The sequence below is a fragment of the Cygnus atratus genome, chromosome 2, assembly GCF_013377495.2.
Source record: "Cygnus atratus isolate AKBS03 ecotype Queensland, Australia chromosome 2, CAtr_DNAZoo_HiC_assembly, whole genome shotgun sequence".
Classification (NCBI taxonomy): domain Eukaryota; kingdom Metazoa; phylum Chordata; class Aves; order Anseriformes; family Anatidae; genus Cygnus; species Cygnus atratus.
The window spans coordinates 157,852,337-157,866,072 of record NC_066363.1 but is presented as its reverse complement, the minus strand read 5'-3'; the positions used below and the strand labels follow the sequence as shown (position 1 = coordinate 157,866,072).

Genomic DNA, 13,736 nt, shown 5'->3' with positions numbered 1-13,736 from the left:
AAGACTGTTAACGCCACGTTTCTTGAGCCTGCTGTCCCCAGGAAGATGTAGGATTAGCATGCTGAAGCTACACACAACTATTTTAATTATGTGGTGCAGTGCTACACTTCCCAAGATGACACCAAGTGCTAAGACAACAAAACAGAGAGGAAGCACACACAAGTGAGCAAGAGGGAGAGAGAAACTCCCCACGCTGGCTGTTGTGCAGTCCCAGAGGAGATCTAACTCAGTATGTAATTGCTGTTCTGGATAGCTTCTGCCCTCAAAACAATTTTCTGTTGGTCTGCTATTGCTTAGGCTGAATCAGTTTGATTTATAGAATGTCATTTTTTTCTCCCCAGCCATAGACAAGAGAAAAATATTTGTTGAAAGGTTTTTGCAGCAAGATTTAGTTTTTGCCCATCTAGCATCAGAGAAGCTTGCTGACTTTTTATATGAGCTTTTCCCTTTCCCTTCTTTCCCCTAACTCTAAGAAGAGAATGGGGATAGATGCTTTGATTAGACTTTCTGTGTAGTTTGGATCTGTGATTCACACATGCTGGAACACAGGATAAGAGACGTCCCACAGATGGGAAAATATATGCGGAGCATCTCAGCATCTTGTTTGTAGAACATGCCAGACCCTACAAAGTGTTGGGTTTTTGTATTTCCCTTCCCTTCCCTTCCCTTCCATTTCCTTTCATTTCCTTTCCTCTTTCCAAGGATGACAAGCACTAGGGGATTTTGTTTTGTTTTTGGCAGCTTTTGCAAGCCAGAAATGCACACATGAACATTATATTGCTTCTTTCAGAATCTCCTTCAGATTTATTTTATAGCCCTCCTGGCTGCTTGTTGCAGAGCGGTTGGTGAGGAAGAATCGGACCTCACTAGTAAAATTCAGTACCACCTAAATATTGAGCCAGCAATTAATTTAGATGTTAATTTGTACTCCTGTAAAAGATGGATGGATGGTTTGTGAGCACACACATATGCACACATGCTAAATAGAATAGACCACTGATATTTCTGATCCCATTTTTTACACGGACCTAAGGCAAACATCCTTAGAAGCACGTGTGACTCTTCCCTTGCGGACCCAAGCTGACATTGATAAAGGATTCTGTAATCTGGCAAAGTGTGAGAGAGAAAATATTGACAACACTTGCTCTTTTTGTATCCTTCTGCGGAGAGCATGTTTCCCCTCTCTGGTTTATTTAGTGTTGTTCTCATGGCTGGAATACAGAAGTGTCCTCAGAATACGATTAAGGTCAGGGCTGTGTTCAAAGTTTTCAGTGTCAGTAAATCTTCATCCCATTAGCTGCGAGACTGGAAGTGGGGGCAGATTTACTTATTTGCTGTCGTGTCGAATATCTCGGTAATGTGCATTCTGTGGGGAAATGGGCTGCTGGGATTTATGATTAGGTTGTTCCCATCTTGGGAACAATGTCTGAGTTTTACGACCCAACTTGTTCCCAGATTCATTTTTTAAAATGTTGAAATTGTGGTCTTGCTAAAGTAAAAAATGGGAAATGTAAATTTATCTGCAAACTCGTATTTCCAAAAGTTTCTGCACAAGAGTTGGAATTTCAGAAATTTTCCAAATTTCGAGTACTTTGCTGTGACATTATTCACTTACCAAGTCAGCTGAAATTACTCAAACAATCCTTTCATCTTAGCCAAGTACTTTCTGTTAGGAAGTTTTGAAACAAATTTTCTCGGGCTTGAGTTAATCCTCCAGTTCTTTAGGGTCCCAAACTCTTATAATTCTCTGGTTTTCTCATCCGCATGTCTTGTTATTTGGCACTTCTCTGTTTTTTTGGTCATCTTTAGCTCTTGATATTTCTTTTTACCAACTGTAACTGCACTAATGATTTGTCTTACTCTGTTTCACTCTGACATGGGCCAAATAAAATCCAGTATACTAATCTGTACAATGGATATCTCCTTTGGAAAAAAATAAAATAAAATAATGATAATAATAAAAAAGATTTAGATGAACACTTTACTGTCTCTTGCTGCTGAATATAGGGTGTGAATTGTTGCCAAACATGAAAGGCTGGTGTTGATTAAAAAACAGAAGCTCTACCCTTGTTAGCTGGCAGGGAGGACACATTTTTGGAACAGTAGCTGGCTGTTGTACTCCAGTTTTGGTGGAGTCAAAGGGATTTACGAGGAGCTCTATTTCACTCTGAATTCTGCATATCATGTGCAAACTTGGGAAACTAATGCAGTTTGATTTTTACAAACAAACTCTGATGCTTGGCAAGTTCAGAGGAACTTCATGATAGAGTTAACCTGGCAAGAAGGAATGGGAACATAGCTGCAAGGTATATGACATTATAGAAGCTCTTTATTTCTAGCTACTCTTTTCTTCTATTTTTTTTTCTTTTCTTATGCTTACATATATCAGGTGCTTGGAAACTTCACGTTGCCAGGTTAAATTATTCAACAGATTCCTTGCTTCGGGTCAGATTGCTTTGTACTCTGTGCTTTACAACCACCCCTGTTTGCTTTTTCTTAAATACAGTAGTCACATTTCTTCCTTCCTAACAACTCAAGGGCTGGTTTTAACTAATGCATATTTACTGAACAATAATTTTAAGCATTGTTACAATGTTTTGAAAGGGATCTATACACTGCAGCAGATGGCTTGTTCATCTCAAGTACCTGAATAAAAATGACAAATCTGAAACAGCACAGTTCATATACAGTATTGAACTGCCTTTCTTCTTACCTTTCCTCTCATAATATCCCAGGACCAGCAGGCAGACAGCCCAGCTCCTTGCAGTTAAATTAGCTGAGGTAGACCCTGTGGGGAGTCAGTATATCATCAGATCTTTCTTAGACCAAATTGCCTGCATGGTTTATTCCAATGGAAACACTGAGTGAGGGTACAGTTCAATATATTACCATAGCCTTCATCTAACCAAATGTATATGCAAATAGAAGTTCATGGGTTTTAGGCTGCGTTCATTTAAAGTGGTTAAAAGAAGCAGAGCAGAACAAAACAGACTAACTGAAAGGTGGAAAGAATTTTGTTTATGTTGCTTGTAACAGAAACCAAAGACTGATGTCAGTGGCAATTTAGCCAAGAGAGACAAATGAGTACTCTGTGGTTTTTTTTAGTATTATTTTTGTTTGATTATTTTTTCCTTAGCCGTTTTTTACTAAGCAGTTAAATGAGAGCAGAACAACACATTAAAGTTAATTCTCGATTCTTTGCATTTTAATAAACTTTAGCTTTCTCCTCTCAAATATTTTTATAAGAAACCAAACAATTCCCCCACCCAAAAAATCATAACTAATTTCTCCTTGTTTCCTGGCAATGATTTATGACCACAGTGCTCAAGTGCAATCCAAGTTACTTAAACATCATTGCTTTACAAAATATTCTGCAGTATTTACAAGTTACGAATAATACCATACATAATTAAAGCTTCACTATGTTTGACAAGTGAATCAATGAAGTGCATTTTGTGATGCATTACCCAGTCTTTGTTTGAGGGTTTGGTTGGTTTTTGTTTTTGTTTTTGTTTTCTTTATGATTTGTTTTATTATGATTTTTCAGTTTTTAATACCTTTTTCCTACGTCTTCAAACATTCAACAATTTGGTGTATTCAGGAATTCACAATGCTACTCACAGACTTTATTGCAAATGAATGTGATTCCATTGCATTTTATGATTAAATGTTATGCCACTTACATTCTCACAACAAACTTCAGAAGGATGTGTATTCATTTTGCGCCATTTTCTAAATTTATCCATAAGGATTCTTAGTTCTTTTAAAGTGGGATGGAAACAATCTGACTTTCTGGCATGATGGACTAGAGTTGCAACAGGACCCAAGCAGGTAAATGAATTACTGTGTAATTAGCATTTTGGGCACTGGAGCAGCCTCCCCAGGGCAGTGGTCACAGCACCGAGCCTGATGGAGTTCAAAAAGTGTTGGGACAATGCTCTCAGACATAAGGTCTGATTTTTAGGTGGTCCTTTGTGGAGACAGGGGTTGGACTCGATGATCCTTGTAGATCCTTTCCAACTCAGGATATTCTGTGATTCTAGTGTTGGGAGATGCAGATTCTTCAGAAATACTTTCAGTGTTTCAGAAAACATCTTGGTCTTAGATCTTGTGGTAGGCATGTCTTGATGCCTCTCTGTTGTGGAATTTTAATGGTGCTGCCTTTGTTGAGCTTGTGTATATTTTGATTTTGTAGTCCTTGATTTATCCAGCAAGTTGGTTCTGTGAAGGAACTAAAGAAATCTGGTTTGCTTTGCCTTTGTATGTGTTGTTTGGATGGTTTTTTTTATTATTATTATTTTTTATCCATCAACTTGTGAGATATTTCTAGTATTGGTGCACTCTAATAGAGATTGGTTCTCTATTTTGGATTCTCTGGTGTCTAACAGGCAAGTTTTCTTCAAACCCAATTCTCTCCTTTTTTCCATGAATATTTTAGACACAATATATTTGTGCTACTCTGTCAGATTTGATTGCAATCTGCCAATAAAGAGTTTAAAGTGTTGGGGAGTGGTCGTGGGGTGTGAGAGGGTGGAAGAAAATGGGGGAAAGACAGGCCAAGAGGGCATGCGACCTGATGACAAAGGACACAGAGAAGGACAAATCAATGCCTTTTTCAGCTTCCTCGTTACTGGTAAGAATGGTCTTCAATGGTCCCTGGGTTGAGACTGGATGGAAATTCTGGAGCAAGGAATATTCGTGGTAGAATGTCGGGCCAGGGAGCATTTATACAAACTGGACCTACGAAAGTCCATGGGACCTGACTGGATGCAATTATAAGCACTGAAGGAGCTTACCAATGTCATTGCCACTCTTCATTATCTTTGAAGGATAGCAATTGGGGATATTCCCAAGGACTGGAAGAAAGAAAATTTAGCTAACTAACCTGATAGCCTTCCACCATGAGATGATTGTCTTGGTTTGCGAGTAGAGAGCAGTGGTTATTGCTTATCTTGACTTTAGGGCAGAGCTTTTCAATACCAGGTGATTTTGCAGAAATTCAGAACACCCTCAACAACCTGGAGAAATGTTCCCTGACAAAAACACCACGAGGTATAGAAACTGGAGATGGCAAGTCCTGCCCATAGGGAGGAGCAACTCCAGGCACCAGTACAGACTGGGGACTGACACAATATGGAAAGCAACTTTTCAGAGAAGGACCTGGAAGTCCTGGTGGGCAGCAAGTTGACTTTGATCCAGCAATACACTGTTGCAGCAAAGAAGGCCAACAGAATCCTGGGCTGCATTAAGCCCAGGGTCATTGCCAGCAGGTTAGAAGAGGTGCTCCTTCCCCTCTGCTGAGCACTGGTGAGACATCTGGAGTGCTGGGTCCAGTGCTGGGCTCCCCAGTACAAGGCAGACATGTTGCCCAGACAGTCTGGATGTTCATGGAGATATGCAAAATACAGGGGACATAGCCCTGAGCAACTGGATTTAATTGACTGCTCTGAACACGTTTGCTGGATGTACTGATTTCTAGAAGTTCTTGCCAACCTCAGTGTTTCTCTGATTCTGTGATTTGAACAGCTAAACAAAATGCATCTTGCTTGAATGCTTTTTTTTTTTTTTTTCCTGCTATGTTAATGTTGCCTTACTGGTAGTGCATTTAGCAGCATCTACATTATTATGTCTATTATTGCTAGGTTAATTGTTTTTATAAAAGCTAGTATCATAAGAAGTCAACATATGCTCACATTTGGTCTTATATATGGTAAATGTTCTGATACTAGGGAAACAAACTCGCTGGGGTTTGCTGTGTTGGAACTAGGAAAATTCTGTGTTGAATTTAGTAACCCGCTTTTTACATTTCTAGAGGTATGAATAAATCCATTCATCAAACAGGTCATGACTTTTTGATTTCTAAATTGTCGTAACAATAAGGAGGTTTCAAATTCAGTGAGTTTTTGATCGGATCTCCATCAATTTACAAATAGTATTTTACCAGATCGATGCTATACTGAAAATGAGCTTCTTCTTTGTAAGAATCTGCACTCCAGGATGAATGGTTTGCACCAAAAATATCTTTTTTAGAAAGAGACGGGTGTAGTGCAGTTGTTTTTATTGTTGCTTTTTCACTCTTAGTACTCCACAATTCTGAAAAGCAACCGTATAATCTGATCATTCTGCGTGTTTCTTATAAAAAGTTCAAGTCAACTGGCTGACGTAGATCCAGGAAAACATGGCTTTGTTCAAAGGCTTTTTGGATTTACTGTGGGAGCACTGTAGCTTTTTCTTTTAATTCTACACAGACAAGTTTTTCCTTGTCTTTATCTTTTGTTTTGTTTTGTTTTTCTTTGCCACGCTTGACTGCTGGACGTTTCTTTTATGCTTGGATATTGCCCATTCATTAATGTTTGACTTCCTGTCTTTTCAGAGTGACATGTTGGATGTGAACCAGATCATTAAAGACCTGGCCTCCATGGTGCATGAGCAAGGAGACACAATAGGTAGGTATCACTGTTAAGGTATGGGCTTTGTTTCCCTCCTATACCACACCGGTGTGATGTTGTGTGTCCCCTCACAAGAAACTTTTCATTGACGCTGTGCTTATTTGTCCTGTCTTTTGTGCATTTTGTATACCCAGTGATGTTTTGATCTGACAAGCTGCCCTGTGCAATAGGGTTCTCATATTCAGGATAGTTAGATGATATACTTAGCATAAAATAGATTTTGCAGTGAAATTAATCCATTCACTTTTGACTGTAACAAGGAAGCTGAAGAGATGTAGTATTAACTAGAAAGGGATTCAATTCTTCCTTTCTACCTGGAATTGTAATTAGAAAACAACAATAGTAGTAGCAGTTACTGTTATGATTATTGATGGTGGTGAAGAAAATTAAACAGCTTGCTTTTCCTAAATAGAAATTTCTATCCTGATTAATCTACCCGATTAAATCTACAGTACTCTAGCAGTACTCTAACACTATGATGTATACGCATGCACAGTCTGAAGCTTCTGGCCATTAGCTGACCTCCTCTTGCTCTCTAGCTACCAGTGGCTGAGAACATTGTGGAGAAATCATGGGAATGGAGGAGATGAGAGAACCCCCGAGTATTATCTTCAACAACAGCCCATCACTGACCACCACCAATCTTTCGAATGAGGGATAAAACGTAGATCTATTCCTTTTAAATTCCTCCTGACCCTTTCCTTTCCCTGTTGCAGCTTCTGATACAGCTAAGGATGATCGGCTATTTTTCTGTGCCTCTTTTTTTTGTTGTTTTGTATGTATGATGATACTGTGCAGTGCATCAGAAGCAATTTCCAGTTCCGAATTTGAGAGCTAGGAATCCTAAAGTCATGATGAGGGACCTAAACACCAGAGAAGCAAGATTTGTGAGGATATTGCTAACCGACAGTGCTTTTACCTTCTCCTAGAAGTGGAGTTCTTACCAGAGCTCATGGGAGCTGGATCAAATCCTAAGGCAGCTATATATAAATCATAAAAGAAGAAAATCTTCTCTGCTGTTTATTAATCACTCTGGATTTCTTTGCCATGCTCATACCTTTGCAAGTTCCCATTAGCATCAGATACCTCCTTTCACACTTCAGATGAGCTGGCTGCATTCCACTGAGAAACACCACACTGGTTCACAAGTGCAGAACAAAATCAAGATAATATCCCAAACCAATTCTTTATTACATTTTTTATTTTTAATGCTTGTTGAACAGCTCGGTTTTTGTACATGTATAACTTTGGAGCCTGACTCATCTCCAAAAAGTACTTCAGATGTTAATGCCTTGAGGCACATGACAACCTACATCAGTTAGCTTCAAGATCCTATGATTCTACGGCTGTGACTGTGATGTAGTGACTATGACTGTGTGGTTGATGTAGTCTAGTTAGACTTCAGCAAAGCCTTTGACATGGTCTCCCACAGTATTCTGCTGGATAAACTGGCTGCCTGTGGCCTGGACAGGTATACTTTTCTCTGGGTAAAGAACTGGCTGGAGGGCCGTGCCCAGCAGGTGGTGGTTAATGGAGTTAAGTCTAGCTGGCATTCAGTTACAAGTGGTTTCCCCCAGGGGACGGTACTGGGGCTTATCTTGTTTAATATCTTTATTGATGACCTGGATGAGGGGATTGAGTGTACCCTCAGTAAGTTTGCAGACAACGCCAAGTTGGGAGGTAGCGTTGGTCTGCCTGAGGGTAGGATGGGCCTTCAGAGGGATTGCTGGGCTGAGGTGAATGGGATGAGGTTCAATAAGGCCAAGTGCCGGGTCCTGCACTTTGGCCACAATAACCTCATGCAGTGCTATAGGCTTGGGGCGGAGTGGCTAGAAGACAGTGAAGAGGAAAGGGACCTGGGAGTGTTGATTGATGCTTGCCTGAACATGAGCCGGCAGTGTGCCCAGGTGGCCAAGAAAGCCAACAGCATCCTGGCTTGTATCAGGAATAGTGTAGCCAGCAGGACCAGGGAGGTGATCATCCCCCTGTACTCAGCTTTGGTGAGGCCGCACCTCGAGTAGGTGTTCAGTTTTGGGCCCCTCACTACAAGAAGGACATCGAGGTCCTGGAACGTGTCCAGAGAAGGGCTACAAAGCTGGTGAAGGGCCTGGAGCACAAGTCTTATGAGGAGTGGCTGAAGTAGCTGGGGTTATTTAGTCTGGAGGAGAGGAGGCTCAGGGGAGACCTCATTGCACTCTACAACTTCCTGAAGGGAGGTTGTGATGAGGAGAGGGTTGGCCTCTTCTCTCAGATAACTAGTGATAGGACTCGAGGAAATGGCCACAAGTTGCACCTGGGGAGATTTAGATTAGATATCAGGAAAAACTTTTTCTCTCAAAGAGTGGTCAGGCACTGGAACGGCCTGCCCAGGGAGGTGGTGGAGTCCCTCATGGTATTCAAGAAGCGCCTGGATGAGGTGATACGAGATATGATTTAGTAGCTGAGTGGGTAGTATTGGTGATAGGAGGATGGTTGGACTAGATGATCTTGTAGGTCCTTTCCAACCCTGTGTTTCTATGATTCTATGATTCTATCCTTGTAAACCATTTTCTTAAAGCAGTATTTATTATTTCAAGACATTGTGCATGCGTAGGAGTGGTCCCAGTATTACCTTGCTTGTGAAAGTTAGATAAAGTAGGGAGTTTTGGTTTTAAGCCACCATGACTGTTTTTTCTTCTTCTCATATTTATCTGTGTAGCTTCTTCAGTATCTTTTCACTGTGGAAGCTAGTCAAGATATCTTCCCAGCCAATTGCTGTAGGGTCCCACTGTTATCTTTGGACATTCGCATTACATAAAAATAAGTGAGACTAAGACTCAGATGGTAAAGGGAGTTGAAACTTCCCAGTGAACATTCAGCAGCAGTGAGGATAAGGGACAGTTCTCTCGACACTTGCTTTATTTTTTTAATGCATTCCTCTTGCATGCATGAAGTGAAAGTTGTGTTTGTGTTCATTCAGAAGACACAAAAGAAATATGTATCCAGGAAATCTGAGGTGCATCACTTGGTAAAACACAGACAGGGCTGTAGAGCAAACCACTCTTGTTCACCCTGAGCTGGGGAGAATTAATGGGAAGACCTTGTCTGATCTATGCATAGCACAGGAAGAATAACACGTACTTGTTATAAAAACCTAAAAGAAGTTTTGCTCCTGTGTGGGCCATTTCCTTAATGGGAATGTGCATAACACTCCCTAGAGTAGAAAGAAATTTCTGTCAGGCAGAGAGGAAAACAGATGAGGGGAAATGCACAGCCGGGGCAGCAAGTCTGTTATTTTTTGGTTTGTGCAAATGCCTGTGTTCCTAGTCACGGCATCTTTTTGATAAGAATATTTAATGAAACATTATAATGTCAGTGAGCCCAAGCCTCAAAGCCAAAACAAGGTAGTGGTATAGGTTTCCTTTGAATTAACAGAAGTCTTTTCAACACATATTTACAAGAGCTCTTGGCAAAAGCAACCCTGTGAAGCTTCATCACAAATATGAGGAACGGGACATCTCCTTCTCCCTTAGCCAAACTCCATCTCATCCACTTTCTATTCCCAGTCTCAGTCCAGCTTTTTTTTTCTTTCTTTGTTTACACAGGACTGAAATACTTATGTGAAAGTTCACCAACCCTTTTCAGCTTCTTTGGGGGACTCAAAAAAGGACCCCCAAAGAGGGAACACAAAATCTGGGATGGAAGCCTACAAACAATTTTTGGGGGTACTTCAGGAGAGACTTAGGGGATCAGAAGCACAAATGGCAAGATCTTCACAGGGTAGTGAGGAAAAAACTTGAGGAGCATCAAAAAGCTGACAGTGGAGTTGGGTTGTCTCCTCTGCTAAAGTTTACTCTCATGGTAACAAATGGGTTCTTCAGCCAAAGCATCCAAGGCAAAGATTAAGGACTTGGTACTGTGAGAAATAAATTACATTGGGGGTGACTGCTAGAGCAACAGAAACTCCTTTCCATGCTCACAGATGGCCACTCAACTGAACTACAAGTGCCTCAACAGGTGGAACATTCCCAGTGTTTCTTACTGAATGTCATTATTGTACGTGTGCATGCCTGTCCCACTGGCCATGCTAGGATAAATAGACATAGTTCCATGAAATAGGTTTATTATTGGTGTTAGGGAGAATCCTTAAATTTCCATTTCCTCTGTAGTATGTGTCAATAACACAGTTACCAGTATTTGTATTAGTACCTGATGAAGGCATGGGCTTATTGATTCACCTCTGTAGGCTCCTGTTTGTGTTGTAACAGAGAATAAAGATGACCTGAACAATACAGTCATTGCATTGGTTTTGACTGTGGCAAAAGAAAATACCGTTTTTTTGTTTGTTTGTTTTTGTTTGTTTGTTTTCATTGAGAAGAGTTCTTTTTCTCTCCTACCTCTGTATGGAACCTTACTAATTATACCAAAATAAGGTGCAAGATATACATCCCTCATCTAAACTGTCCTAATTCAAATTTCATTGCTTGCAGCTCCATCACATTTCTCAAAGCCACAAAGACCCACGTTGTTCTTCATAAATTTGGAACAACTTCTCTCATAAATTTGGAACATTTTATACATTTAGAAAAGGCACATTTCTTCTGGTGTTGGACAATTTTGGAACCAACCTTCTGTCAGTGTGTCTGTAACCTTCCCACCTCCCTAAAATGGTGAGAGACTGGCCATCTATTTTAAGATTACAGTAGCAGGGATACGGGAATTAATTTACCAGTTCTCTACTTCTCTGTCCAGGCAAAATGGGTGCAAAGTAATGTTTGCAAAGCAAATCCCACTGGCTGGAAGAAGACCCTACTGCATTGAAGAAAATACTTTCTCTGACTTTCTTTTTCTTCCAGTACTTCAGGCTTAGATCTTCATGCGAGTAATGTTTCATGTCACTCTTGAAGTCTGTGCATTTTATACCTGCAAATAATAGGGTGAAGCTTTAAGTGGATGCTCCCTCACTTTTTCTGACATTGTTATATGGTATCTCTCAGGCTAGAACCCACAGACCTGACAAGATAAATATAAACATGGCAGCTGGTGCTTTCCTTCAGTCTAGGAAGAACTTCATGATGGGGTCAATATATTCAGTCCTCGAGCAATGCTAGTGTTTGCTGACATACCATGTTGTCAGTTATTGCTTGATGATAATAATAATAAACCTCCTTCAATGTAAGTATATTTGCCTGAATGCAAATTTCAAAAACTTTGGAAACTTTTGAATGGTGGTTTGTCGTGGTTTTTTTTTCTGTTTTTGTTTTTTGTTTTCCTTTCTTTTTTCTCAGTTTTGTTGCCTGTTTTATCATTATTGCTTTTGTGACCTGAAGGCTAGTTTAACATGTAGACACTCTCAAAAGTCAAGAGGACACCTTTGCACACATGGTCTGCAGTCTGACTGCCTGAATGGCATGACAAAGAGTCTGTTGTCAAATGCACTGGTGCAAGCCAAGTAGGGAAATCATTCAACTGGATCCTTAACTAAACTCTCCTGAGTTATGTGTCTCGGTTGGGACATCTGCAGAAAATGAACACATCTTGAGAGTGGTCCCTGAATACCTGAATGTAACAGCTCTAATATCCATGTTGTTGAAAGTGATCTGCAAAGTCTCTCATTTGGTTAAGTCTCCTAAGTGATCTCAGAGGAGACCATTATGTGAATGGGTACGTTTATGTTCTTATTGGTTCCTGATGAATTAGGAAATTTCTCAGCTGTCTTGCTTTCAGTCGTTTGTGGCAGCACGGAGTTATGTGTTGGTACAGAGCACATCCCATGCAATGGGGTATTTCTGAATCAGTAATTTCACATGAAATAAACACTTCTCATTTCTTTAAAGAAACCTTCAGTTTCCTTGTGCATCCTAGGTATACATCCTGTTCTGTTATCAATCTAATGAAGGTTTCATGTAATCCCAAAATTTCATGTATCCCAAATGCTGAAATTGCGTAGTATTGTTACCCTTAATTGAACTGTGGGCAATAATCTTAAGGGCACAGTGCTTTCTATACCACTGTTCTTGCTCTCTGGACTGCAGTATAATCACCTCCACTATCACTTTTCACAAGTCCATAGATCTGGACACCACTGAAGAGCCCGTAAGGTACCCTGTTTCATGTTACGCACAGGTTGTTGTCCGTTGCTATAAATGAATTGCTGGAATCAGGGGTGGGCTAGCATGACCTTCTCTGACCAACTCATTTTGCTCAAGATAATGGGCAGCATAAAAATAGGGATGTGCTTTTGTGACTCTTTCCTGTTTCTGCTCTCTGTGAGTGTGAGTTTTTTTCTCTTCCCTTGTGTGTGGACTTTTACATTCAGTTTTATTGCAGACTGCTAGTAAGACAGCACATGCTGGCTTATAAGGAAAAGAATAATGGGTAACTCTAGATTTGTAAATTTACTAATGCCTAAAGATTTGTCTGCTGCTCTGTGTTTGACCTTCGTAATGTGATTGGGCTGGTGTACTGGCAGTTAATGAGCCAGCTAATTTTGTAAAAGAAACAAGACTCTTCCTTTTATGAGGTTTATTGACACTAGTAGGATTGTTCTCACACCAAATTATCCAAAGTCATTTTGGGGAAGTTGGAACTGCTGTGCTCTCAATTTCTAGAAACCTTGTGATCAATCAGCAAATGTCATACAGCTGGAAGCTGCCCATATAGTTAGTTTTTTTCTGCTGGGAGTTGTCATACTCTGCCATAGATAGTTTGGGAGGTCATGGCTTGAGCAGGTTAAGTAAACCAAACAAGCCATGTAAAGTAAAAGTGTTCAAACAAGTTTGTAGATATCGGTGACTTTACTTTGTAAGTAAAATAAATGACTTTCTGAGACAGCAAGCAGAAAAAAGTTATATTTCTTTCTATGAATCACCCCCCCCCCCCCAACATCCTCATTTACTCCCATGACAAACCCAGATGAACGCTTATTTGATCCGTTGACTGAGTTGTAGCACTTGGTATCTTATGCGCCCAGCTATGTGATTGGAGAGGAGTGTTGTATTAATTGTAGACAAAAGTAGACTTTTCAATAATGCTTAGTGCAAGTGAAAGTAAGGTATTTATCTAAACTGTGTCAATGCATGAGCTAGATTTGAAAAAGCAAAAATATAAACAGTTTGATTTTCCTTCCTTCCTTCCTTCCTTCCTTCCTTGTCATTTTAAATGAACATATTTTATTGCAGATTGAAATAATATTTTCTTTAATTTGGATGTTTTATCAAACTAAAAAAAAAAAAAAGTTTTGAGGTTACATCCCAAGGGGAAAAAAAAAAAAAAGAAAAAGAGTGTACTACAGAAGAGTAACTAGAA

The 13,736-nt window shown here is 40.0% G+C and overlaps 1 protein-coding gene across 8 annotated transcripts in view; it reads left to right on the top strand.

Moving 5' to 3' along the window:
- Positions 1 to 13,736, top strand: part of TSNARE1 (t-SNARE domain containing 1) — a 461,960-nt gene that overhangs the window by 272,424 nt on the left and 175,800 nt on the right. For all 8 annotated transcript variants that reach the window (XM_035566387.2, XM_050708986.1, XM_035566390.2 and 5 more), the window contains one exon: positions 6,374 to 6,446. In XM_035566387.2, coding sequence (XP_035422280.1) covers positions 6,374 to 6,446 — 73 coding nt within the window. The remainder of the gene's footprint in view (positions 1 to 6,373; positions 6,447 to 13,736) is intronic.